This window comes from Hippopotamus amphibius, chromosome 8 (genome assembly GCF_030028045.1).
Source record: "Hippopotamus amphibius kiboko isolate mHipAmp2 chromosome 8, mHipAmp2.hap2, whole genome shotgun sequence".
Taxonomy (NCBI): domain Eukaryota; kingdom Metazoa; phylum Chordata; class Mammalia; order Artiodactyla; family Hippopotamidae; genus Hippopotamus; species Hippopotamus amphibius.
In genome coordinates, this window is record NC_080193.1 from 60,570,966 (window position 1) to 60,598,307 (window position 27,342).

Here is a 27,342-nt window from a genome sequence, read left to right on the forward strand (position 1 = left end):
TTTCTCCAAAGACGGCATATGGTTGGCCAAGAGGCACATAAAAAGCTGCTCAACATCACTAATTATTAGAGAAATGCCAATCAAAACTACAATGAGGTATCACCTCACACCGGTTAGAATGGGCATCATCAGAAAATCTACAAACAGTAAATGCTGGAGAGCGTGTGGAGAAAAAGGAACGCTCTTGCACTGTTGGTGGGAATGTAAATTGATACAGCCACTATGGAGAACAGTATGGCAGTTGCTTGCAAAACTAAAAATAGAGTTACCATATGACCCAGCAATCCCACTGCTGGGCATATACCCAGAGAAAACCATAATTCTAAAAGACACATGCACTCCAATGTTCACCGCAGCACTATTTACAATAGCCAGAACATGGAAGCAACCTAAATGTCCATCAACAGATGAATAAAAAAGATGTGGTACATATATACAATGGAATATTACTCAGCTGTAAAAAGCAATGAAACTGGGACATTTGTAAAGACATGGATGGACTTGGAGACTGTCATACAGAGTGAAGTGAGTCAGAAAGAGAAAAACAAATATCATATATTAACACATATATGTGGACTATAGAAAAATAGTAAAAATCAGCCAGTTTGCAAGGCAGAAATAGAGACACATGTAGAGAACAAACATATGGACAGCAAGAGGGGGAAGCGGGGAGGATTGGGGGGGATGAATTGGGAGATTGGGATACCAAATTGTATACTCTAAATATATGCTGTTTATTGTCTGTTTACTGTATCTCAATAAAAGTTCTTTTAAAAAAATTAAAAATCCAGTAGAGGTAGGGCAGAAGACGGCATGGACTTGACCAGAGAAGAAGAAATGGTAAAACTGACACAGTGAGTGCCCAGGTGCCTATTCATTGGTATCATGGAGACATTTACATACTACTGCTTTCTCTAACATTTAAACCTTGAGGTGCTTTACCTGTCAGAGGATGACTTTTACGGCAAGACTGTAAGTCCAGCACGAAAATGAAACAACACTCCCTCTATTCCAGAATTCTCCCACCCTTGTAAGTTGACTATAAGACATGTATACTAAATTTTCACTGAAGTTTATAAATCTTAGTATGATGAGTAATAGTTGAGTAGTAAATTCTAAATGCATAGCAATATAAAATAAATTCCTAGTTCCCTAAGAGGTTTAAATACCAAATATATATATTCTCCTCCTACTGAGAAGCTGAAATATCAATGAATAACAGGTAAGAAGTTTTGGTTGCTAGGATTTCTTGTTAATAACTATTATTCTGTTCACAGTTTTCTTATGCAAAAGACCTTTCGTTTCAACTTGATTGAGCGTCTATGGTTATCTTAATTAGGGCAATGTTAACAGTTATGAAATTCTCTAAAATTCCTGATGGCTCCACAAAATAGAATTTTGTTTCTCATCATGTACAAATTCGAAGGAAATGTTCTACCTGAATTCTCTGTACTCGCTGCAACTTTTTCCTAAGTATAAAATTATTCCAAAATAAAAAGTTTACTAAATAAAACAAAGTGAGTTTTCCTGGCCTGTGCTTGGTGACAGGGTGATTCAGGGCCCCCAATTCTCCCATCTTGCATCTTCATCCTCCCATAAGACCTCGATTAATGTTTGCTCCCCCCCAGTATACTAAGAAAGAGAACATTACAGGGGGGGGAACTCACTAGTTAATAGCCTTGGGGAGTAGTTCTCATTGTTTCTGCTCATTTGCCTTTGGTCTGAACTAGTCATATAGCCACTCTTAACTGTAAGGCAGGCTGAGAAATGCAGTCTGGAGATGTGCCCAGGAAAGAGAGGACACAATTTGGTGAGTGACCACCAGGCTCTTCCTCCCTCCCATATATCAATTTGCAGCTGGCTCCCAACACTTAGGAATACACCCATACACCTCCTCAAAGGAGACAACCAAAAATCCCACCCAGTTACTGCCTCAAGCTCCAGTTCCAGAATCTCTGGTGATAAATGGCTTTCTCCATCAGGTGCAAATTTTCTCCAGGGGGTTAAGAATTTAGTACTTGAAAAATAAGCTCTCTGTCCTGCTTTCCCTATCACATCCAATAGACAGTGATGGAGCAAGAGCTTGATACCTGGAAACAAACAAACGAACAGAAGTCCTCTCATTTGTAAAGGAAAGAATGGTAAATGACGAACAGTCTCTGAACCAAAGTGATGATTATAATTCTGCTGGGCAGGTCCTGTGAGACCCTGCCCTGGCAGTAGAGGCAATTTCTGGCTCTTCTTTCTGGGAGAATTTCCCGTATCCATTGTTCTCCAAGGTTTCTGGCTCTGCTTTCTGGAGTCTCTTCCTTCCCCATTATCCTTCATGGGCCACATCTGACATGAGCATTGAAGAGAATGGCCTCCTTGAAGGTTGTACTGCCTTCATAATTCAGTTTTTGTGGAGCAAATATGGATTCAGGGATTGAATAGAATCACAGGGTTTTTAGGCCAGGCTTTTGGTTTCTTTGGAAATACAGTTCCCTCAAAATCTCAGTAGGCATTGATCTAATCCCTTCTGTCTGTGGCATGTGCTGGTAAGCAGGGCCAAAGGCATCCAAAGTTCTTTTCTAGACACCGTACTCAAACCTGTTTTATTTAAAGATTCCGCACGCTCATGTCTTTCTCTCTCTCTCTGTCTCTCTCAGTCTCTGTCTCCATCTCTTTCTTTTTCTTCCTACTGCTTTGTCCCACACTTCCCCACTCTCTCCTCCATTCAATGTACTAGAAAATTCCTGTTGAGTGAAATAGTACTATTAATAAGAGCTTTTATTTCAGATTTTAAGATAATAATTTTTAATTATAAATTCCTCCTTTTTTTTGGTTTTATTATAGAATCTGTCTGTGGTGCTTCTTCAGGAGAAAGAACAATAAGGCATTTAAAACAAACTTGTTCTAAGAGCACTCGTGTGATTATTGTATATTTATATATATCTGGATAATAGTAGAAGACAGGGAAATTAATAGCACATTAACTCTGAAAAAGCTGAGTTCATATCATAGTATAAGCACAAAGTGTTTCAACAGTAAATATTCTGTTCCAGTTATTACTACAGCATTGCAGATCACCCTGAGACACAGAGGTGTAAAATAATGATTTTTTTATGCTTATGGAATCTGGTCAAAAATTCAGATAAGGCACAACAGGAACAGCTTATTTCTCCTACAGTGTTTGAGGCCTCTGCTGGGAAGACTTGAAGGCTGGGGTGTTCAACTGCTAGAAGAAGGACTCATCGGGATATCTTTATAGTCACATGATTGGTGGTTGATACTGGCTGTCTGCTTGCACCTCAGGTCGTCTGTCAGCTAGAAAGCTTATGAGGCTTCTCGCTGTGTTCTCTCTGTATGGGATGATTTGGTCTTCCTCTCAAAATGGTGACTTTTTTTTTTTTCACAAACCATGGCAAATTTATTACACAATAACCAGTGCCACATCATAGCATCACCAGAGCCCTCCAGGTGGTGGGCTCTCCCTCCCCACCTGGCCCCAAGGGTATACCTGAAAAGGAAAAAACAAAAGCAAACTCAGATCTCTGCTTTTCCTCTGGATAAAGGAATCTTGGCGCTGGAAGCCCCTTTCCACAGGTCCCAGCAGGCAGGAGAGCGGACCCCTCCTGTGCCCAGAGAGCGGGGCTCCAGGCTCCAACAACAGAGAGAGCATGCAGGCAGGAGCAGAGCCCTGTGTCTGTGGAGGAGAAGTTGGGGGTGTTCTAAAAGAACAAGGGGGTAGTGCATGATATTTTTATGCTGTAATATTTGGAGTCATATAGTGTTACTTCTGCCATATGTTTTGGTTAAAAGCAGTTATAACGGTCTACCCAAGTTCGTAATCCCCACCATTTGATAGGAGGGGTGTTAAGGTCACACGGTAAGAAGACCACATGGAATATGAGATATTCTTGCAGTCAGCCATCTTGGAATGCACATTTTACTCAAATTAATTAATGTCCAAAACATTGATTTCCCATCTAAATCTACTTTATTCACCTTTTTTAATGAATCTGAATATGGTTATTTTCATGTGCTCTCTTACTAAGTTATGCTCTTTTTAAAATCACTTAGAGTTTCTTTGTTTTTAAAGAAAAATAATAGCATCAAATGTCACTATTTTTTCAGATATCCCGGCACAGAAGGAATCTTTCACAGCATGTCTTGAAAGATGTCATTCCTCCACTGGAACAATTGGTAAGTAATTATTTCATTTCAGTACTGTATTATTTATCTACTGCTACAAAATAAATTACCTCAGAACTCAGCAACTTAGAACAGTACATATTATTATCTCATGTTTCTATGGGTCAGGAAACTGGGCATAACTTAGCAGGGTCCTGTGGCTCAGAGTCTTTCAAAAGTTTGCACTCAAAATTCAAGCCAAAATTGGGGTCACATCTGAAGGCTTGACTGGGGAAGGATCTGTTTTCAAGCTCAAGTACATGGTTGTTGGCAGGATTTAGTTCCTTCAGTGCTTTTGGCCAGAGGCTACTCTTACTTCCTTGTCACTTGGGCTTCTCTAGCATTGTGGCTTGCTTTTTCAAAGTATGCAAACTGAGAAGACAGGAGAGTCTGTTAGCAAGGTGAAAATCAGAATATTTTGCAACCTTATCATAGAAGTGATGTCCCATCAACTTTGGCACATTATTTTGGTCTAAAACAAGTCCTTAAGTCTAGTCTACACTCAAGGAGAAGGGATTACACAAGGGTGTGAATAACAGGAAGCAGAGATTATTAGGAACCTACTGCAAATTTTGATAGTTTTTTTTAAGGAAAAATTAATCCTTTATCTGTGGATTCTAAGTGTCTGAGAGCAGTGATTTTTTTTTCTTTTGTGTTGTTTATTGTTGTATCCTAATGACTATAAGAGTGCCTGAAACATTCTATAAAACAAAGGGATGCAGTATTAGAGGTATCTTAAAAACACATCAGCCCAAATGTCATATATTTTGATATGTCTTTTTGTTAATGACCTACCTTTTGATAACTGTAATGCACCTTTTCTCCTTGTTTATCCTTCTTGTTGTATTAATACTTCACATTAGGCAACATGCTTCCAGTCCCCCAAATATTTCTTTTCTTGGTTCAGTTCTCTGATTTTCTTTTGTTTTGCATATTTTAGATCCCATATGTCCACTCTTCCACCTATTGCTCCATCATTCCACTTTACGTTAGAATAAAAAAATTTTAACATGTTGCCTATCTTTAATGTCCCTAATTGGTCCCCTCCCTTTACTTGCTGAAGCAACTCTGTTTAGACTTTTATCCCAACCACTCACCTCTTAACAAGGTCATCTGTTACTTCCATATTACTAAATCTGTTGGTAAAGTCTCAGTTTTCTCCTTAGAAGATCTGAGAATTTAACCCAATTGATAACTTTTTTCTAAGCTTTTTTCTCACATGAATACCAGGAAACTGCTAACTTATGGATCTTCAACTAATTAAGTGGCCACTCATTTTCCATCTCCTTTGCTGGTTCACATTCATCTTGGAGCTCAATCCTTAACTTTTCTTCTTTCTCTCTGCATTTATTCACTAAGGCATCTCATTCAGTATTGTGGTTTTATATACTGTGTTACAGTAACCACTTGTAATTTTCAGTCTCCAGCATGGACCAATGCCCTAAACTCCAGTACTGTATATGGTGGTATTTTCATTTATATGTCTAACATACATCTCAAACTTAACATATCTGAAACTGATCCTGATTTTCTCCCAGACCTGCTTTTCCCAGTCTTCTCCATTTCACAAGATGTAACTCCATTCTTCCAGGTACTTTAGTCAAAACTCTTAGTCATCTTTGACTTTTGTTTCCTTCATAACAGATAAAACATCAAAGAACCCTGTTTGCTTTATTTATTTATTTATTTTATTATTTTTTTTTTATTACTTTTTTGGGGGTACACCAGGTTCAATCATCTGTTTTTATACACATATCCCCGTATTCCCTCCCTTCCTTGACTCCCCCCCATCGAGTACCCCCCACCCTACCCGCCCCAGTCCTCTAAGGCATCTTCCATCCTCAAGTTGGACTCCCTTTGTTATACAACAACTTCCCACTGACTATTTTACAGTTGGTAGTATATATATGTCTGTGCTACTCTCTCACTTCGTCTCAGTTTCCCCTTCACCCCCCGCCCCCTCCCATACCTCGAGTTCTCCAGTCCATTCTCTGTATCTGCATCCTTGTTCTTGTCACTGAGTTCATCAGTACCATTTTTAGATTCCGTATATGTGAGTTAGCATACAATATTTGTCCTTCTCTTTCTGACTTACTTCACTGTGTATGATAGATTGTAGTTCTATCCACCTCATTACATATAGCTCATCTCATCCCTTTTTATAGCTGAGTAATATTCCATTGTATATATATGCCACATCTTCTGTATCCATTCATTTGTTGATGGGCATTTAGGTTGCTTCCATGTCCTGGCTATTGTAAATAGTGCTGCAGTAAACACTATGGTACAAGTTTCTTTTGGGATTATGGTTTTCTTTGGGTATATGCCCAGGAGTGGGATTACTGGATCATATGGAAGTTCTATTTGTAGCTTTTTAAGGAACCTCCAAATTGTTTTCCATAGTGGCTATACCAACTTACAATCCCACCAACAGTGCAGGAGAGTTCCCTTTTCTCCACACCCTCTCCAACATTTGTGGTTTCCAGATTTTGTGATGATGGCCATTCTGATGGGTGTGAGGTGATACCTCATTGTGTCTTTGACGTGCATTTCTCTGATGATGAGTGATGTTGAGCATCTTTTCATGTGTTTGTTGGCCATCTGTATGTCTTCTTTGGAGAAATGTCTATTTAGGTCTTCTGCCCATTTGTGGATTGGGTTATTTGCTTTTTTGGTATGAAGCTGCATAAGCTGCTTGTATATTTTGGAGGTTAATCCTTTGTCCGTTGTTTCATAGGCAATTATTTTTTCCCATTCTGAGGGTTGTCTTCTTGTCTTGTTTACGGTTTCTTTCACTGTGCAAAAGCTTTTAAGTTTCATGAGGTCCCATTTGTTTATTCTTGATTTTATTTCCATGATTCTAGGAGGTGGGTCAAAAAGGATCTTGCTTTGATGGATGTCCTAGAGTGTTCTGCCTATGTTTTCCTCTAGGAGTTATATAGTGTCTGGCCTTACATGTAGGTCTTTCATCCATTTGGAGTTTATTTTTGTGTATGGTGTTAGAAAGTGTTCTGATTTCATTCTTTTACATGTCACTGTCCAATTTTCCCAGCACCACTTATCGAAGAGGCTGTCTTTTTTCCATTGTATACTCGTGCCTCCTTTGTCAATGATAAGGTGCCCATATGTGTTTGGGCTTACTTCTGAGTTCTCTATTCTATTCCATTGGTCTTCCTTTCTATTTTTGTGCCAGTACCATACTGTCTTGATCACTATGGCCTTGTAGTATAGTTTGAAGTCAGGAAGCCTGATTCCACCAACTCCATTTTTCCTTCTCAAGATTGCTTTGGCTGTTCGGGGTCTTTTGTGTTTCCATACAAATCGTAAGATTTCTTGCTCTAGTTCTGTGAAAAATGCCATTGGTAATTTGATCGGGGTTGCATTGAATCTGTAAATTGCTTTGGGTAGTACAGACATTTTCACTATGTTGATTCTTCCAATCCAGGAGCATGGTATGCCTCTCCATTTGTTTGTGTCATCTTTGATTTCTTTCATCAATGTCTTAAAGTTTTCTGCATACAGATCTTTTGCCTCCTTAGGCAGGTTTATTCCTAGGTATTTTACTCTTTTTCTTGCAATGGTGAATGGGAGAGTTTCCTTAATTTCTCTTTCTGCTCTTCCGTTGTTAGTGTATAGGAATGCAAGAGATTTATGTGCATTAATTTTGTATCCTGCTACTTTACTAAACTCATCAATTAGTGCTAGCAGTTTTCTGGTAGAGTCTTTCGGGTTTTCTATATATAATATCATGTCATCTGCAAAGAGTGACAATTTTACTTCTTCTTTTCCAATTTGGATTCCTTTGATTTCTTTTTCTTCTCTGATTGCTGTGGCTAAAACTTCCAAAACTATGTTGAATAATAGTGGTGAGAGTGGACACCCTTGTCTTGTTCCTGTTCTTAGAGGGAATTCTTCCAGTTTTTCCCCATTGAGAACGACGTTGGCATTTGGTTTGTCATATATGGCTTTGATTATGTTGAGGTAATTTCCTTCTATGCCCATTTTCTGGAGAGCTTTTATCATAAATGGATGTTGAACTTTGTCAAAAGCTTTTTCTGCATCTATTGAAATGATCATATGGTTTTTATCCTTCAAGTTGTTGATATGATGTATCACGTTGATTGATTTGCATATATTGAAGAATCCTTGCATCCCAGGAATAAACCCCACTTGATCATGGTGTATGATTTTTTTAATGTGCTGTTGGAGTCTGTTAGCTAGTATTTTGTTGAGGATTTTTGCATCTATATTCATCAGTGATATTGGTCTGTAGTTTTCTTTTTTTGTGACATCTTTGTCTGGTTTTGGTATCAGGGTGATGGTAGCCTCGTAGAATGAGTTTGGGGGTGTTCCGCCTTCTGCAATATGTTGGAAGAGTTTGAGAAGGATAGGTGTTAACTCTTCTCAAAATGTTTGCTAGAATTCGCCCGTGAACCCATCTGATCCTGGGCTTTTGTGTGTTGGGAGATTTTTAATCACTACCTCAATTTCCATACTTGTGATTGGTCTGTTCATGGTTTCTATTTCTTCCTGGTTCAGTCTTGGAAGATTGTATTTTTCTAAGCATTTATCCATTTCTTCCAGGTTATCCAATTGATTGGCATATAGTTGCTTGTAGTAGTCTCTCATGATGTTTTGTATTTCTGAGGTGTCCGTTGTGACTTCTCCTTTTTCATTTCTAATTCTGTTGATTTGCATCTTCTCCCTTTTTTTCTGGATGAGTCTGGCTAATGGTTTATCAATTTTGTTAATCTTCTCAAAGAACCAGCTTTTAGTTTTATTTATTTTTGCTATGGTTTCCTTCCTTTCTTTTTCATTTATTTCTGCTCTGATCTTTATGATTTCTTTCCTTCTGCTCACTGTGGGGTTTCTTTGTTCTTCTTTCTCTAGTTGTTTTAGGTGTAAGGTTAGGTTGTTTATTCGATAACTTTCTTGTTTCTTAAAGTAAGATTGTATTGCTATAAACTTCCCTCTTAGAACTGCTTTTGCTGCATCCCATAGGTTTTGGGTTGTTGTGTTTTTGTTGTCATTTGTTTCTAGATATTTTTTTATTTCCTCTTTGATTTCTTTAGTGATTCCTTGGTTGTTTAAGAGTGAATTGTTTAGCCTCCATGTGTTTGTATTTTTTGCAGTTTTTTTCCTGTAATTGATATCTAGTCTCATGGCGTTGTGGTCTGAGAAGATGCTTGATATGATTTCAATTTTCTTGAATTTGCTGAGGTTTGATTTGTGACCCAAGATGTGATCTATCCTGGAAAATGTTCCATGTGCACTTGAGAAGAAAGTGTAGTCTGTCGTTTTTGAATGGAATGTCCTATACATATCAATGAAGTCGAGATGGTCTAATGTGTCATTTAAAGCTTGTGTGTCTTTATTTATTTTCTGTTTGGATGATCTGTCCATTGATGTAAGTGGGGTGTTAAAGTCTCCCACTATTATTGTGTTACTGTCGATGTCCTCTTTTATGGCTGTTAGCATTTGCCTTATGTATTGAGGTGCTCCTATGTTGGGGGCATAGATATTTACCATTGTGATATGTTCTTCTTGAATGGATCCCTTGATCATTATGTAGTGTCCTTCCTTGTCTCTTGTAATAGTCTTTACTTTCAAGTCTAATTTGTCTGGTATGAGTATTGTTACTCCAGCTTTCTTTTGACTTCCATTTGCATGGAATATCTTTTTCCATCCCTTTCCTTTCAGTCTATATGTGTCCCTTGGTCTGAAGTGGGTTTCTTGTAGGCAGCATATAGAAGGATCTCCATTCAGCCAGTCTGTGTCTTTTGGTTGGAGCATTTAATCCATTTACATTTAAAGTGATTATTGACATGTGTGTTCCACTTACCATTTTCTTAATTGTTTTGGGTTTGTATTTGTAGGTGTTTTCCTTTTCTTGTGTTTCCTACTTAGAGAAGTTCCTTTAGCACTTGTTGTAAGGCTGGTTTGGTGGTGCTGAATTCTATTAACTTTTGCTTGTCTGGAAAGCTTTTGATTTCTTCGTCGAATCTGAATGAGATTCTTGCTGGGTAGAGTAGTCTTGGCTGTAGGTTTCTCTCTTTCAGGACTTTCAGTATATCCTGCCATTCCCTTCTGGCCTGCAGAGTTTCTGTAGAAAGGTCAGCTGTTATCCTTATGGGTTTTCCCTTATATGTTATTGGTTGCTTTTCTCTTGCTGCTTTTAATATTTTTTCTTTGTGTTTAATTGTCATTAGTTTGATTAATATGTGCCTTGGAGTATTTCTCCTTGGGTTTATTGTGTATGGGACTCTCTGTGCTTCTTGGACTTGGTTAATTATTTCCTTTCCCATGTTGGGGAAGTTTTCCACTAGAACCTCTTCAAATATTTTCTCAGACCCTTTCTTGTTTTCTTTTTCTTCTGGGATGCCTATAATTCGAATGTTGGTCTGCTTAATGTTATCACTGAGGTCTCTGAGACTGTCTTCTATTCTTTTTATTCTTTTTTCTTTTTCCTGCTCTGTGGCGTTTATTTCCCCCATTCTATCTTCCAACTCACTTATTCGTTCTTCTGCCTCAGTCATTCTGCTGGTTATAGCATCTAGAGTATTTTTAATTTCAGTTATTTTGTTATCCATTGCTGTTTGTTTTTCTGAGTTCTTATGAACTGTTTCTTGTACTTTCTCAATTTTGTTATCGAGATTTTGTATCATTTTTACTCTCATTACTCTAAATTCTTTTTCAGGCATTTTTCCTATTTCCTCCTCATTTATTTGGTCTTGTGGGTTTTTTTCCTGCTCCTTTGCCTGCATGGTGTTTCTTTGTTTCCTCATGGTTGTCCAAACTTTTGGGGTTGCTTGTCCTGGCGATAGAGGTGTTTATAGAAGACTGTCCAAGCCTCAGACTAATGTCCAAGTATTGGATTAAACGAATATTAAGTCTAGGAAACACATACATGTATAAGACACACAATTACTGAATCCGTTAGGACATAAGGCTCTAGAAAGACCTGACAGAACCCCAGTGTGCTATCAGATATTCAAAGAGAAACCCAACAGAAATTGACAACTGAAACAGAACAAATCAGAGACAAAAGCAAAAGCAAACAAACAAACAAATAACACCCTACACATACAAACATTAAACCAGTGAGATTTTGTAAGCTAGGATCAAATATAGAAAAGAGCTAGAGTACCACCAGAGAGAATGGAGATTCTCAGAATGTAATTAGACAACTGTACTAAGAACTAAGATAAAGACAAAAGCCTAATATTAAATACCAAGGCAGTGCGTCCTCTGGAGAATAGAGCAAGGAGTCTGAGCAGACCGATAGTGTTGCTTATAAGTATGTTAAGATAAACTTAAAATGGCTGGAAGAAAGGGGAACAGAAGAGCATACTGTGGTTGGAAATATGCAAATAAAAAGGAATAGAAATGTATAAAAGATAGGGATGAAAGGAAAATATGAGAGATATATTGTCCATACTACCAAAAACTTAGCTAGATATGGAAGTATATAAAAAGCAAAAAAAAAAAAAAAAAGAATAAAAAATATCATTAAAAAATTATGTTATAAAACTTGTAGATCCCTTAGGGCTAAGATCATATTTAATAAAAAAAAAAAAAAAAAAAGAGAGAGAGAGAAAAAGAGAAAAAAAAAAAAATCCAGAACTGATCCCAGAATGGACCAGTTCAATAGGTATTGATACTACTATTTCTGTTTCCTTAGAGTCTCAGCTGTAAGTGTCCTTCTCCTTGCCTTGGGTTTTTTTGCATTATTCTGTGACCAGCAGAGGTTCCTTTATTGTTCGTCTGTAAGCGTCGGTGTGTGGGGAGGGAGAGGGTACAATAGTGGCTCCTTCTCTTGGGAGTGAGTGAGCAGTGGCGCAGTGTTGTTTCAGTCGGGCTTGGAGGTGCCTGTTGCAGAGGGATGCTGGTGGCTCAGGCGTAAACAGAAAGTCTTAGAGTTGGGCCTCTCTCAGGTTTTTTTTTTGTTGCTGTTGTTGTTGTTGTTTTTTTTTCTCTAGGCAGCCTCCCTGCTGCTGGAGTTGCAAGGGGTTTTAATCTAGCCCCGCCCAAGCGCCTGAGGGTGCTTGTTATCCCTGAGTGCCTTAGGTGGCCCATGGGCGTCTCTCCACTGCCTGTTGCAGAGGCGCCGAAAGAGAGAGAGAGGCTACGCGCGCGGCTCCTCCCCACCCCCGTCCGTGAGCCTGCAGCCTCCAGCCGCCATCATGGCCGGGCAGCTCTCAGGGACGGGCACTCCTCTCCGCGGACCTCCTCCCTCCTGTCCTCTCAGTCCGTCACCCTACCGGCAACAACGTTTCTCACCCTGAACCAGCTCTCCGGTTCCCACGCTTCCGCTCCTGGACCCTCCATTCAGCCGCGGATCGACCTCTCGGTCCGGGAACGCTGAGCTGCGCTGCGGACCCTCCATATGTTTCTCACTCCCTCCCGTCTGCCACAGCTCCGCCGCTTCACCCTCTTTGAACCTTCGTAGATGCCTCCCTACCGGCTATGTTGGGCTCCCCGCAGTCCTTTCTGGTGTCTGAGGCCGTCTGCTGGTGTTCAGCTGGTTCTCTGTGGGAATGACTGCGTCCTTCCGTGCATTCCCAATGCATCTGTGGAGAGGGATGCACTCCACGTCTCTCTACTTCGCTGCCATCTTTTCTCCCCCCTGCTTTATCTTTAAAATATGTCTAGTATCAGTGCACTTTTTACCACGTTTATGCTATGTCATCCCTCTCCTAGTTTATTATAGTGTCTTCCTAACTGATGTGTTCAATTTCACTCCTGCTTTCTATTTTTTTTTTTTTTTTATTTTCAACACAACAGCCATTGTGATATTGTTAAAATGTAAGTTAGATCATGTCACTCTTTGGCTCAAATCGTCTCTCGTTTCCAGTGTCTCGCAGGGTAGAAACTGAAAAACATGAGGTGGCTCACCAGATTCTATAGGTCCCAGCCACCTCTGTGCTTCACTTTTTCCTTTCTTCCCCTGGCTTATTCTGCTCCAGCCAGAATTACCTCCTTACTTTTTCTGTAGGGCCATTTCTCCTGCTCTTTCCTCTGCCTGGTACAAAATAGTTCATTTGGCGCCCAGATATTTTTAAGGCTCATTTGTTCCTTTTCTTTGCATCTCTGTTCAAATGTTGCTTTTAAGATACCTCTACTCTAGTGTCTCCTAAACAGAAACGAACAAATTAAAAAACGCACTATTTCTGTCCACACTTCTTTTCTCTTACCCTAATTTAATTTTCATCATAGAACTTACCACCATGTGGAAAGTATACTCTACAATTTCTTTTTATTCGTTTATCATCTCCTTAGAATGTTCTGTAAGAGGAGGGATACTGTCTCTTATGTTTGTAACTCTAGTCCCATGATTATAACAATTGTTAGAACATAGTAAAATCTCTGTAAATGTGTGTTACATGACTGCACAAATGAAATAGTTAATCACCCTTTTTTCTTACTTCTAAGCTTATAATACACATATCTGTACTTTCATACTTTCTCTTCATTATCTCATCATATATCGTGAAGTGCTACTTAGTCATTTGTTTTTAGTGCATCTTGATGTTATCCTTGAAGTGAAATATCCCAAGTTGAATTCACCATCACCTTCTTCTCAAATTGATTCTTGTTTCCATCGACCAATCTCTATTTTTTTATAGGTGTTAAAAACAAAAAACAAAAAAGTTAGCTCTTTTTAATAGAGAAGATGTTTTAAAAATGTATTTATCTGTTTTTATTTTATATTGGAATATAGTTAATTAACAACGTTCTATTAGTTTCAGGTTAACAACTAAGTGATTCAGTTATACATACACATGTATCTATTGTTTTTTATTTATTTTATTTTTTAAGCTCTTTATTAGAATATAATTGCTTTACACTTTTGTACCAGTTTTTGAGGTACACCAAATTGAATCAGCTGTATTTATGCATATATCCCCATATCCGGTCCCTCCCACGACTCCCTCCCATCCTACCCGTTCTCACCCTCTAAAGCATCACCCATCATCGAGTTGATCTCCCTTTGTTATACAGCAACTTCCCACTAGCTATCTATTTTACATTTGGTAGTGTATCTATGTCTATGCTACTCTCTGACTTCGTCCCAGCTTCCCCTCCGCACCCTCCCCACCAACCCTGTGTCCTCAAGTCCATTCTCTACATCTGCATCCTTATTCTTGCCCTGTCACTGAGTTCATCAGTACCATTTTTTTAGATTCCATATATATGAGTTAGCATACAGTATTTGTTTTTCTCTTTCTGGCTTACTTTGCCCTGTATGACAGACTCTAGGTCTATTCACCTCATTACATATAGTTCAATTTCATTCCTTTTTATGGCTGAGTAATATTCCATTGTATATATGTGCCACATCTTCTTTATCCATTCATCTGTTGATGGGCATTTACGTTGCTTCCATGTCGTGTCTATTGTAAATAGTGCTGCAGTGAACATTACAGTACAAGTTTCTTTTTGAATTATGGTTTTCTCTGGGTATATGCCCAGGAGTGGGATTACTGGATCATATCGTAGTTCTATTTGTAGTTTTTTAAGGAACCTCCACACTGTTTTCCATAGTGGCTGTGCCAGCTTACATTTCCACCAACAGTGCAGGAGAGTCCCCTTTCCTCCACACCCTCTGCAACATTTATTGTTTCTAGATTTTTTGATGATAGCCATTCTGACTGGTGTGAGGTGATACCTCATTGTGGCTTTGACTTGCATTTCTCTAATGATTAGTGATGTTGAGCATCTTTTCATGTGTTTGTTGGCCATCTGCATGTCTTCTTTTGGAGAAATGTCTTCCGCCCATTTGTGGATGGGGTTATTTGCTTTTTTGGTATTAAGCTGCATGAGCTGTTTATATATTTTGGAGATTAATCCTTTGTCCGTTGTTTCGTTGGCAAGTATTTTCTCCCATTCTGAGGGCTGTTTTCTTGTCTTGCTTATGGTTTCTTTTGCTGTGCAAAAGCTTTTAAGTTTCATGAGGTCCCATTTGTTTATTCTTGATTTTACTTCCATTATTCTAGGAGGTAGGTCAAAAAGGATATTGCTTTGATGGATGTCATAGAGTGTTCTGCCTATGTTTTCCTCAAGGAGTTTTATAGTTTCTGGCCTTATTACATTTAGATCTTTAATCCATTTGGAGTTTATTTTTGTGTATGGTGTTAGGAAGTGTTCTAATTTCATCCTTTAACATGTATTATTGAAGAGGCTGTCTTTTTTCCACTGTATATTCTTGCCTCCTTTGTCAAAGATAAGGTGCCCATATGTGTGTGGGTTTACCTCTGGGTTCTCTATTCTGTTCCTTTGATCGACCTTTCTATTTTTGTACCAATACCATACTGTCTTGATCACTGTGGCCTTGTAGTATAGTTTGAAGTCAGGAAGTCTTATTCCACCATCTCCGTATTTCCTTCTCAAGATTGCTTTGGCTATTGGAGGTCTTTTGCATTTCCGTACAAATCGTAACATTTCTTATTCTAGTTCTGTAAAAAATGCCATTGGTAATTTGATAGGGATTGCATTGAATCTGTAAATTGCTTTGGGTAGTACAGTCATTTTCACTATATTGATGCTTCCAATCCAGGAACATGGTATGTCCCTCCATCTGTTTGTATCGTCTTTGATTTCCTTCATCAGTGTCTTATAATTTTCTGCATACAGGTCTTTTGCCTCCTTAGGCAGGTTTATTCCTAGGTATTTTATTCTTTTTGTTGCAATGGTAAATGGGATTGTTTCCTTAATTTCTCTTCCTGCTTTTTCATTGTTAGTGTATAGGAATGCAAGAAATTTCTGTGCATTAATTTTGTATCCCGCTACTTTACTAAACTCATCAATTAGTGCTAGCAGTTTTCTGGTAGACTCTTTAGGGTTTTGTATATATAATATCATGTCATCTGCAAAGAGTGACAATTTTACTTCCTCTTTTCTAATTTGGCTTCCTTTTATTTCCTTTTCTTCTCTGGTTGCTATGGCTAAAACTTCCAAAACTATGTTGAATAATAATGGTGAGAATGGACACCCTTGTCTTGTTCCTGTTCTGAGAGGGAATGCTTTCAGTTTTCACCATTTAAAATGATGTTGGCTTTTGGTTTGTCATATATGGTTTTTATTATGTTGAGTTAATTTCCTTCTTTGCCCATTTTCTGGAGAGTTTTTATCATAAATGGATGTTGAATTTTGTCAAAAGCTTTTTCCGCATTTATTGAGATGATCATGTGGTTTTTATCCTTCAATATGATGTATCACATTGATTGATTTGCATATATTGAAGAAGCCTTGCATCCTAGGGATAAACCCCACTTGATCATGGTGTGTGATTTTTTTAATGTGCTGTTGGAGTCTGTTAGCTAGTATTTTGTTGAGGATTTTTGCATCTATATTCATCAGTGATATTGGTCTGTAATTTTCTTTTTTTGTGACATCTTTGCCTGGTTTTGGTATCAGGGTGATGGTGGCCTCGTAGAATGAATTTGGGAGTGTTCCTTCTTCTGCTATTTTTTGGAAGAGTTTGAGAAGGATAGGTATTAGTTCTTCTCAAAATGTTTGATAGAATTCGGCTGTGAATCCATCTGGCCCTGGGCTTTTGTTTGTTGGGAGATTTTTAATCACTGCCTCAATTTCCGTACTTGTGATTGGTCTGTTCATAGTTTCTATTTCTTCCTGGTTCAGTCTTGGAAGATTGTATTTTTCTAAGAATGTATCCATTTCTTCCAGGTTATCCAATTTATTGGCATATAGTTTCTTGTAGACAGCGTATGTAAGGGTCTTGTTTTTGTGTCCATTCAACCAATCTGTGTCTTTTGGTTGGAGCATTTAATCCATTTACATTTAAGGTGATTATTGACATGTATGTTCCTATTACCATTTCCTTAATTGTTTTGGGTGTTTTTGTAGGTCTTTTCCTTCTCTTGTGTTTCCTGCTTAGAAAAGTTCCTTTAGCAATTGTTGTAAGGCTGGTTTGGTGGTGCTGAATTCTCATAACTTTTGCTTGATTGTAAAGCTTTTGATTTCTCTTTTGAATCTGAATTAAGATTCTTGCTGTGTAGAGTATTCTTGACTGTAGGTTTTTCTTTTTCAGGACTTTCAGTATATCCTGCCACTCCCTTCTGGCCTGCAGAGTTTCTGCAGAAAGATCAGCTGTTATCCTTATGGGTTTTCCCTTATATGTTATCTGTTGCTTTTCTCTTGCTGCTTTTAATAATTTTTCTCTATGTTTAATTTTCGTTAGTTTGATTCATATGTGCCTCGGTGTATTTCTTTTTTTTTTTTTTTAATTTATTTTATTGGCTGTGTTGGGTCTTTTTTTTCTGTGCTTGGGCTTTCTTTTAGTTGCGGTGAGTGGGGGCTACTCTTCGTTGTGGTGCGCGGGCTCCTCATTGCCGTGGCTTCTCTTGTTGCGGAGCATGGGCTCTAGGCGCATGGGCTTCAGAAGTTGCAGCACATGGGCTCAATAGTTGTGGCTCACGGGCTCTAAAGTGCAGGCTCAATTGCTGTGGTGCATGGGCTTAGTTGCTCTGCGGCATGTGGGATCTTCCTGGAGCAGGGATCGAACCTGTGTTCCCTACACTGGCAGGCAGATTCTTAACCACTGTGCCACCTAGGAAGCCCCCCTCTCAGTGTATTTCTCCTTGGCTTTATTCTGTATGGGACCATCTGCGCTTCTTGGACTTGATTAACTATTTCCCTTTCCATGTTGGGGAAGTTTTCCACTATAACCCCTTGAAATATTTTCTCAGATCCTTTCTTTTTTTCTTCTTCTTCTGGATTGCCTATGATTTGAATGTTGGTAAGCTTAATGTTGTCACCAAGGTCTCTGAGACTGTCTTCCATTCTTTTTATTCTTTTTTCTTTTTCCTGCTCTGTGGCAGTTATTTCCCCCATTCTATCTTCCAAGTCACTTATTTGTTCTTATGCCTCAGTTATTCTGCTGTTTTTCCCATCTAGATTACTTTTAATTTCGGTTATTTTGTTGTTCGTTACTGTTTGTTTGCTCTTTAGTTCCTCTGAGTCCTTATTAACTGTTTCTTGTATTTTCTCTAGTTTGTTATCGAGATTTTTGGATCATCTTTACTATCATTACTCTGAATTCTTTTTCAGGCAGTTTTCCTATTTCCTCTTCATTTATTTGGTCTTGTGTATTTTTACCTTGTTCCTTCATCTGTGACATATTTTTTTGTCATCTCATCCCCCCCCTTCATTTGGGGGGATTGTATTCCTGTCCCACTGGGTGTTTGGCCTCAGGTTGCAAGCACTGGAGTTTGTAGGCTGTTGAGTATAGCTGGGTCTTGTTGTTGAGATGAGAACCTCTGGGAGACCTCATGCTGGTGAATTCCCTGGGGACTGGGTTTCCCTGTTAATCCAATGTTTTGGACTCAGAGCTCCCACCTCAGGAGCTCAGGCCTGACCCCGGGCTTGTGAATCAAGATCCCACAAGCCATGTGGAGCAGGAAAATGAAAAAAATTAAAAAAGAAAAAAATAGGAGAACAGTAGAACAATAGCAAGATAAAAAATATGATAAGAATAGGAAACAAACAGACGTGTTAGAAAAAATGTTTAAAAAAAATAGATCGAGCAGCAACTGGAAGGTAAAACAACTGCAATAGCCAGAGTGAGGAGGTCGGAAAAGAAAAAATGTTAAAAAGAAAAAAAAAGCCAGAAAAGGCCTTGGCTGTGGGAGCGGGGCTTAGACAAAGGCTGGCAGTGGGCAGTGGGGGTTAGGTAATGGGCAGGGCCTAAGCTTAGAAAAGGCCCTGGGGGTGGTGGGGAATGAGGCTTAGGCCCAATGAGGAGGAGGGGCCCAGGAATGCCCCTGGTGCTGGGGTCGGAGGACCAGGTCCAGGTACCCAGTAGGCTCCCTGGTGGGAGAAATGCTAGGCACCTCCCCTAGTCCTCCAGTCTCGGAGGATCCCTCCCCCTTGGGTTCTCTTCTTCCCCACCCCTTCCCTCCTACTTCCCTAGGACCCTCACAGCTGCAGGGGGCACTGGAAGACAGGAGACCAGACTCTGATGCCCAACAGGCTTCCTAGGGCAAACTTTGCTAGGGGAACGCCTGTGGGACTTCTCCAGATCTCCCCATCTTGTCAGGTCCCTGTCTACCTCTCTTCCTCTCCCCTGCCCCCCCCCACTCTCCTAGGTTCCAGGCAGCTGGAAGGGGCCCTGGAGTGTGAAAGACCAGGTCCATGAGCCTAGCATACTTCCCAGGGCTAATGGGCAGGGGAAATACCTTCCCCACCTCCCTTGATCCTCCAATCCCAGAAGGCCCCCTCCCCTGCCCACCTCTCCTCTTCTCCCCTGCTTTCCTCCTACACCCCTAGGACCAGTGAGACCTAGAGGGGCCCCTGGACGACTGAAGACCAGGCCTGGGGGCACAACAGGCCTCCTGGTGCCAAGTGGGTAGGGAGATTTCCCGCAGCACCTCCCCTAATCCTCCGGTCCTGCGAGGTCCCCCCACCACTGTCTGTCACTCTTCCTCGTCCCCTCTCCTCCCTCCCTCCCAGGCCTGAGCGACCCACACAGTCGGAGAGGGCCCCAGAGACTGAGGGACGAGACTCGGAAGCCCAGCAGGCCCTACGGGCCCAAGTGGGCAGAGGAAAGGTCCTCTGCACCTCCCCTGGTCCTCTGCTCCTGGAACGTCCCACCACCGGTCTGCCTCTCTTCCTCTTCCCCTGCCACGCTCCTATGCCCCTGGGACCAACGCATCTGGGAGGGGACCCTGGAGAGTTGGAGACCAGGCCCAGGAGCCCAGTAGGCTTCCTGGGCCAGTGGGCAGCAGAAATGCCTCCCGCTCCTCCCCCGATCCTCTGATCCCAGAGGGTCCCTCCCTCCTTCTGCCTCTCTTCTTGTCCTCCCACCGCTTCCCTCCTGTGCTCCTAGGACCAAAGGCCCTGAGGGGCCTTGGAAGGTGGAGGACCCGCCCTTAAGAAATACCTGGAGGCACCTCCCCTATTCTACTGACCTGGAGAAATCCCTCCCCACCCCCACTGTCTGCCTCTCTCCCTTCCCCCATCCCTCTCCCCACCACGCCCCCAGGACCCACATGCTGGAGAGAGGCCTGGAGAGTGAAGGACCAGGCCCGGGAGCCCAGTCGGCCTCCCTGGCCAAGAGGGCAGGCAAAATGCCCTCTCGCCTCCCCATCCCCTGCTCACAAAGTCCCCACCGCCACCAGTCCGCCCCTCCACCTCCTTGCCCCTCCTCCCTTCCTCCCATACCTCCAGGACCCAGGCAGGCTGGAGGGGGACTTGGAGGGTGGAGGACCTCACTGGGGAGTCCAGCAGGCTCCCAGGCCCTGGAGCTCAGCAGGCCTCCTGGCCTCCTTGGCAGAAGAAACCCAGATGCTGTTTTGCGATCTCCCCAGGCCCCAAGGGTCTCTCCAGGTGGGAACCTCCCCCCTCACCCAGACACCCCCAGGGGCACCGGTCCCATCCGGCTTCCCCTTTCCCGCCCCCCTGACTTCCCCCAGGTCCTTCCCGGTTGCTCCAGGGTTCCTCTGGTCTCCTTGGGTCTCATATCCCCCCCATGTATCTATTCTTTTTCAAATTATTTTCCCATTTAGATTATTACAGAATATTGAGCAGAGTTCCCTGTGTTATACAGTAGGTCCTTGTTGATTATCTGTTTTAAATATACTAGTGTGTACGTGTCAATCCCAAAATCCCAATCTATCCCATTTATATTAGTAGCAAATATTTATCTAGGCTGAGAACACATTTTCTTTGGATCCTTTATTTTATTTATGACCCTCACCAAGTTAGCATTTTCTGAAGTGGTTTCTGCACAATGGACGTGGTGCCCTCATTTTTTTAATCCATGTGTACAGGCACATCCCTTATGAGGCCTTCAAATGCTTCTGATCTTACCCCACTGTATCCTCAAATGCTTCTGGTCTCACCCTACGCCTCTCCTACTGCTTCTCCCACTGATCCTGTGCTACTGCACAACCTTCCACACCAGCCTTCTTTAAACAGTAACTTCATTATTTCATCCTGCTTGTCAGAACTTTCAACAGCTTCCTGTTTTCTATAACATCAAGTCTCTAGACTTCTCTCACCGCCCTGATTTACCTTATGTATTATCTACTGCCAGATAGGTACCCTCAAGCCAGCAATAGTAACATGATTAAGACATGGTTCTCACCCTGAAGGAGTTTGGATTTTCTGTAACAATTATAGTTCCTTCATCTCAGCACTCTTTTGTGTTGTTCACTCTTATTTCATGGGTAATAGACTTGTTCCATGGCTAGAGTATAAATGCTTTGTAGTTAGGGGTCATGACTTGTATTTTCTTTATTATATCATACTTCCCGTTACATTGCTTCTGGCACTGGTGTTTGTATAGAAAAGACATGTTTGTCAATTGATTTAATAATAAGATATTAAAGATTTATTAAAATATTGTTTATTTCTGAGATTATTAAATATATGACTGCTATTCATAGTGAAAGACATTTTAAAATTTAATTAGATATAACAATGTCTTGTTTTCAAAATTAATCACTTATTTCAACTTAGAGAGCATTTTCCCTGGAAAGTATTTCTTTGATTCCTCAAATTTGAATCAGTTGCCCTTCTTTATTCTGCCTTCCTATACAGCTTGGCCTTGCCTCTGTCTCTAAATTGCCTCTCTCTTTAATCATACTAAAATTGCCTGTTTCCTTTTACATCTCTCTTACTGCAATGTAAGGTATTTGAGGGGAAATCTATGCTTCACTTACTGTTTTATTATTAAAATTTCATAGAAGGCCTGGCATAGTGTAGCTGTACAGTGAATAGAAAAGTAATTGTGTTTCTTTTCTATAAATTTGCCTTTCAGAACATATAAAGTACATATAAATAAAGTGCTTTATTTTAAATATAGCACATGCAAATGTTTATCTGAAGTGTTTGATGAAACATGGCAAAAGTTTGACTGAAAATGAAGCTATATGAGTGTGTGTGTGTGTGTAATATAAATATATATGCAATTATATATAATTTGATATGTGCAAATATATATGTGATTATATTTGAAAAATGCCTTAAAGTGTCTCAAAAATTTTACATGAAATATAAATTAATTATGAATTTTAAAAGTTAAAATTATGGTTATTACTTAAATTTAATCAATAACTAATGGTATATTTGTACGGTGCCTATACATCAAAAATAGGCTAATATTTTAAAAATTAGAATGTTCAGAAATGGTTTTGTCAATTTACCTTCCTACCTTTAAGGTTATTTATTGGTTTCCTTACCTGTAGTTATGTGTTTTGACTCTGCGGTCTCAATTCTCAGTAAATGAAACTCATTTTAAAAATCTCAAATTATGGATAGTTTAAGAGAAAATACATCTATGTGCTCAATACTCTATTCTTGGTCAGATAACCTTGGAAAAGTGTCATTGGGATGTACCGCTAAACAGAAGGAAAAAACCAGTAATTTGTTGAGCACTTTAGCTTGCAGTCTTTCTCTGCATCTCTCTCTCTCTCACACACACACACACACACACACACACACATACACACAGTCTCTCTAAACTCTACTGGAACTACCAACCAATTTATTTCCTTCCTGAGTTGGGTTTCCCTGGACCCTCTCTTTGAGTTCTTGTTTATTTTGCTTTGTCTTGTGAACAACTTTTTTTATTCTCACTCTCTACTTGAATTGAATTGCTTATTTAATGTTATTTTAAAGACAGAAATTTTTATCTTTCCCCCTCAAGTCTTACTTATGAATTACTCCATTATGATAGACAATGCCAAAATAATCACAAATTCCCTCAAACAACAAATTCTGAATAATTTTTAAATAGACATTCTGTTTTAAATAGCCATTCTGTTCACACCAAGACTTGAATTATTTTCCAGAACCTGTAAAGCTGTCTTTCTATTTGACTAATCCAATCGTATAATTATTTTTAACCTAGATTCACATATTTTTTCCACGAATCTGACTTGTTCCTTCCTTCCATCTCTACATCTCTCTTTCCTCATGCCTGCCTCAGTGTTGCTTCTGGAGTCATCCATAGGTTCTTTTGGTAGTTTTCCTTGCCAGTACCTACCAGGATGAACTACCATATATAAAATGATATTCACCAAAACACTTTAGCAAATAGTAAAATCCTTTAAGTTGATGTTATTACTCATTATTTTTACCATATGGATCCTTGAGCTTATTTATATCCCACATTTGCTGCTATAAATTGCATTTCCTTTATCTCTCATATTTAGAACTGCCTTGAACATTATCCAGCAATCATGACAGGCTTTGGCTTTAAGCATAACTGGCAAAAGTATCCTATTAGATCTACTCCTTTTTGGAGGAAAATAATTCGCTTTATGACAGTGGAGTCTGCCATGGTGGGTGCTCCCATAGATGCTATCAACCCTTTTGTAACCATGCTTTACCTCTCAACTTCCCCTTTAATAAAGTAGCTTGTGATCAACATGGTTAAGCAGAAACATAACACATGTCTTTTGAATATTGCAAAAATATATTCCTATTTGGAGTCTGAAATCTTAGGGCAGAAACTACCCAGTTCACTGACAGCTGACGTCACTTATGCCACTTGGTATGCAAATCCATACGCTATCAATGCAAGAGACTAAATTTTTTTCTGAGAAGCCATGTAATTGTTTAACCAGTTCTGTAATGCGGCAAAGATTTTAAGCATGAAATGTCAAATATACTAATATGTGTTTATTTCCTGATCTTGTATATTTCATATTATAACTCTTTGTGAAACCTAATTATTTTCAGGGCATTTTTCCTTTTCCCCCTAAAGAAATGTTCAAGAAAAATAACCCTGTTTATAGCATGTTAAATCTTTATCATCTTTATGTTTATCAAAAGAGTATAAGGCATGTCTACAGATAACCCTGCAGGAGTCAAAAGCCTGTGGCAGGTTTTAGAGAATCATCTGCTACCTCCTGAGCTAGAAGGATTTGCAGGCCAGAGCTCAGGAAGTTGCCGTGGCTTGGGGGCAAAGCAGGCTTTTGCAGATAAACCTTAAGTCACAGATTCTGGGGAATAGTTCTATTGATCAGGCTGTGCTTTCCTTAAATTGCAAAAAGTTTCCAAAAGCTCTTCAGTCTTTCAAAATTCTACTTTGTTAAGATAAAATTAGGTTTTCTGAAAAAAACATCCTCCCAGATCTTCAAGCTGGCAGGGTGTTAATAATGTTATATAATTTAATAACACTAATACAAATCATCTCCAAGTTTTCATTACTTTTGCCCTTCCTTTACTCAAACAGGAGTGTGGTTTTTTTTTTTTATCTTTTTATTTTTAAATAAATTTTATTGGAGTATAGTTTTTACAATGTTGTCTATGAATGTGTGTTAATTCTAACATTTGCTGAGGCCATCCCTCAACTGGGCACTGTGCTAGATTTGGGGTATGCAATGATATGCTAAATACTCAGGTCCTTGTTTGGAGGGGCTGTCAGTCTAGGGATGAAGAGAAGTATTAAACAAGTAAAGGAAGCCATGATTCTATGACTGCAAATTACACAACCTGCTATGACAGCAGACAAACACGTTTCTATGAGAAAGGGAGAGCCTACCTTGGATTAAGTAGTCATAAAAGCATTCTCTGAAAGGGCCATTTAAATTGAGATTTGCAGGGTGAATAGAGTTTGTCAAGCAAATAACTGGAAGAATGATGCAAACAGAAGGAACATCAAGTAAAAAGGCCTGGAAGTCAGAACAAAGTTGTTACATTGGAAAAACTACAAGAATGCCACACTGGCTAGAATAGGGAAATAAATCTGAAAGTATGGGCAGAAGGAGGCAGTGCTCAGATGATGATGGGCCTTAAGGAGATGGTAAGAAGTTTAGAAGCCATTAAAACACAAAAACAGGTTGCAGTAACTTCTCTCATCCAGGCCTACATTTGAAATTCGTTTAACTCTAGAGTAGAGAAGAACACACACACACATAACAACAAAAAGGTTATGAACATTGAGCAATCCTTTCTTCTCTACTGCCTTGATCAAAATTAGATTATAACAAAACAATTGAATTATCTAATAAATTGCCCAGACAGTAACCAGGAAGGCCATTCTCACTGAATTCGAATGACAGGCAAAGAAAGAACAACATATTTAAATCAAGGACACAAAGAAACAGAAGTCTGAGAAGAAGAGAGAGACCAAAGGAGGAGAAAGGAGATGTGATATATAGGAAAAGCCTCCAGAAAACTGAAGTTCTTGAGACAAAAAGAGGTACCCTCATCAGCCTGTTTTCCAAATAGAACCTGCATTTTTTGGTGGTGACCAAATGAAACACACTGGTTACAAGATGAAAGGCTCAGGAAAAAGGCTATGGGGGTTCTTAAACATCAAATAGTAGCTTATTCAAGATGATATTTTGATGAGTTAAGGGTAAATAAATCAGAGACATGTGGGTAAAATTTCCCTTGAAATACACAAGGGATTAAAATGATGGGGAAATGCACTTGGCAAAACATAATATGTACTTTGCCAAACCCAACATTTGAAAAACGGTTCAAGACATTCAGCAGAACCCCAAAGCACAACTTATTCTCTTATCCTGAGAGTAAGAGAAGAAGAATACCCATGAAAGCATTGCACAACACAGACACCGCAGGGTATAAATTATTTGCAATGAGCAAACCATGCCTAACTTTGAGACCAGAAGTCAAGACCAGCTTCTCCAGAACTTCTTGGAGAATGCTTAAATACTCCTTTACAGGCATCACTTGTGTATGACACAGCATTGTTTTTCTTTGCTCTTCTTCTGTTCTCCTTTTCATGTAATTATTGTATCCAACTTGAGAATTTTGGTTTACCACTTTTTAAAAGTATGCACACAGTAAATTATGTATCTACATTAAGCAGAAATATTATATTTCACATCTCTAAATGCATCATAGTTTTCTCCAGCTGTATGTAAGATAGTCCTAAAATTAAGCATTTACATTTCTTAAATTAGTACTTTATATGACATACAGATAAGCTGTGTTTTGAAGGTGATTTTTTTCCTTGTTTTTGTTTCTGTTCCACTGCAAGTCCACACACATGGTCAGCAGATCTGATATAGCAAGAAAGCTAGAACTAATACAGAAATAATTGGAAACTGAGAAGAAAAATGTAAGCAATGAGTCCTAAAGCGGAAAGTGGGGCAAGAGAAGGAAAGCCAATGGAGTTATATAGGATGACTAAGTACTAGAGATCGACTCTACAGCATGGTGATTATATTGGTTAATAAGACTGTGTTGTACACTGGAAATTTGCTAGGAGAATAGACCTCACATGCTCTCACCACCAAAAAAAAAAAACATTTAAAAAGGTAACTATGTGAAGAAATGGATATATTAAGTAGCTTGACTATAGTAATCATTTCACTATATGTATGTAAATCAAAATATCATATTGTACCCCTTAAATACATACAGTTTTATTTTAAAAACAGAAACATAAAAAATAATTTAAAAAGCCAATGGAAAGAAGACACAGTAATTTCTATTTCTTTGGGTAGTGGAAAAGTTAAGAAAAGATTTAAGAGGGAAGAAAAGCATCATTTGGGGTTAAAATGATGTAATCAGATGTGTCTTCCTGTGCTTTATAATAGAAATTATCAAAACAAACAGATTATCAGCAAAGTACTGTGATCTAGTAAAAGTTCAGAAAAAGAAATATAAAAATGCCTAATTATTAAATAGGAAAATAATTAAATGCAAAATAATAGTAGCTCATGTTTGTAGTTATAGAGCATTGATACAAAGTTCTCCTGGGAAGCCAGTCAGTCATACAGAAACTTTCACAGGGTGGCGCTACTTCGGAGGGCTCTCTCCGTTCAGGGCTGGGGCCTCTCAGTTTTGTGGATCTTGAAACCTTATACATATCAATATTATCAGTGTTTACAGAGATGATGATCCCTAGGATTACTTCACAGTAACCAAATTTGTAAGAGTCTGCTATATAAACTATAATTCTGATTTATTAATTTATAATGCTGAATATACTGATGGTAACTATTTGTCACCCACATCTGATGTGAGAGGACCGAGGAAGATAAATTAGGTGTGAGAGGATTGCCAGTGAACACAGGAATCAGAACAAAGGAGAAAAGAGCAACCACTTACATACAACAGCAGCACGAAAGGCTCAGTAGTTCTGGTATTAAAAGGCGATCCCTTCTCATGAAAATCTGGTGAAAGTTTTAGATTCAGTTTATTTCCGTTTATAAACATGTATTT

General features: G+C 39.3%; 1 protein-coding gene across 2 annotated transcripts in view; it reads left to right on the plus strand.

Annotated features, from left to right (window-relative positions):
- The window catches only part of ARHGAP15 (Rho GTPase activating protein 15), a 652,966-nt gene that overhangs the window by 81,741 nt on the left and 543,883 nt on the right, over positions 1-27,342 (plus strand). For both annotated transcript variants that reach the window (XM_057745532.1, XM_057745533.1), the window contains exon 3: positions 4,117-4,185. In XM_057745532.1, the coding sequence (XP_057601515.1) occupies positions 4,117-4,185 (69 nt within the window). The remainder of the gene's footprint in view (positions 1-4,116; positions 4,186-27,342) is intronic.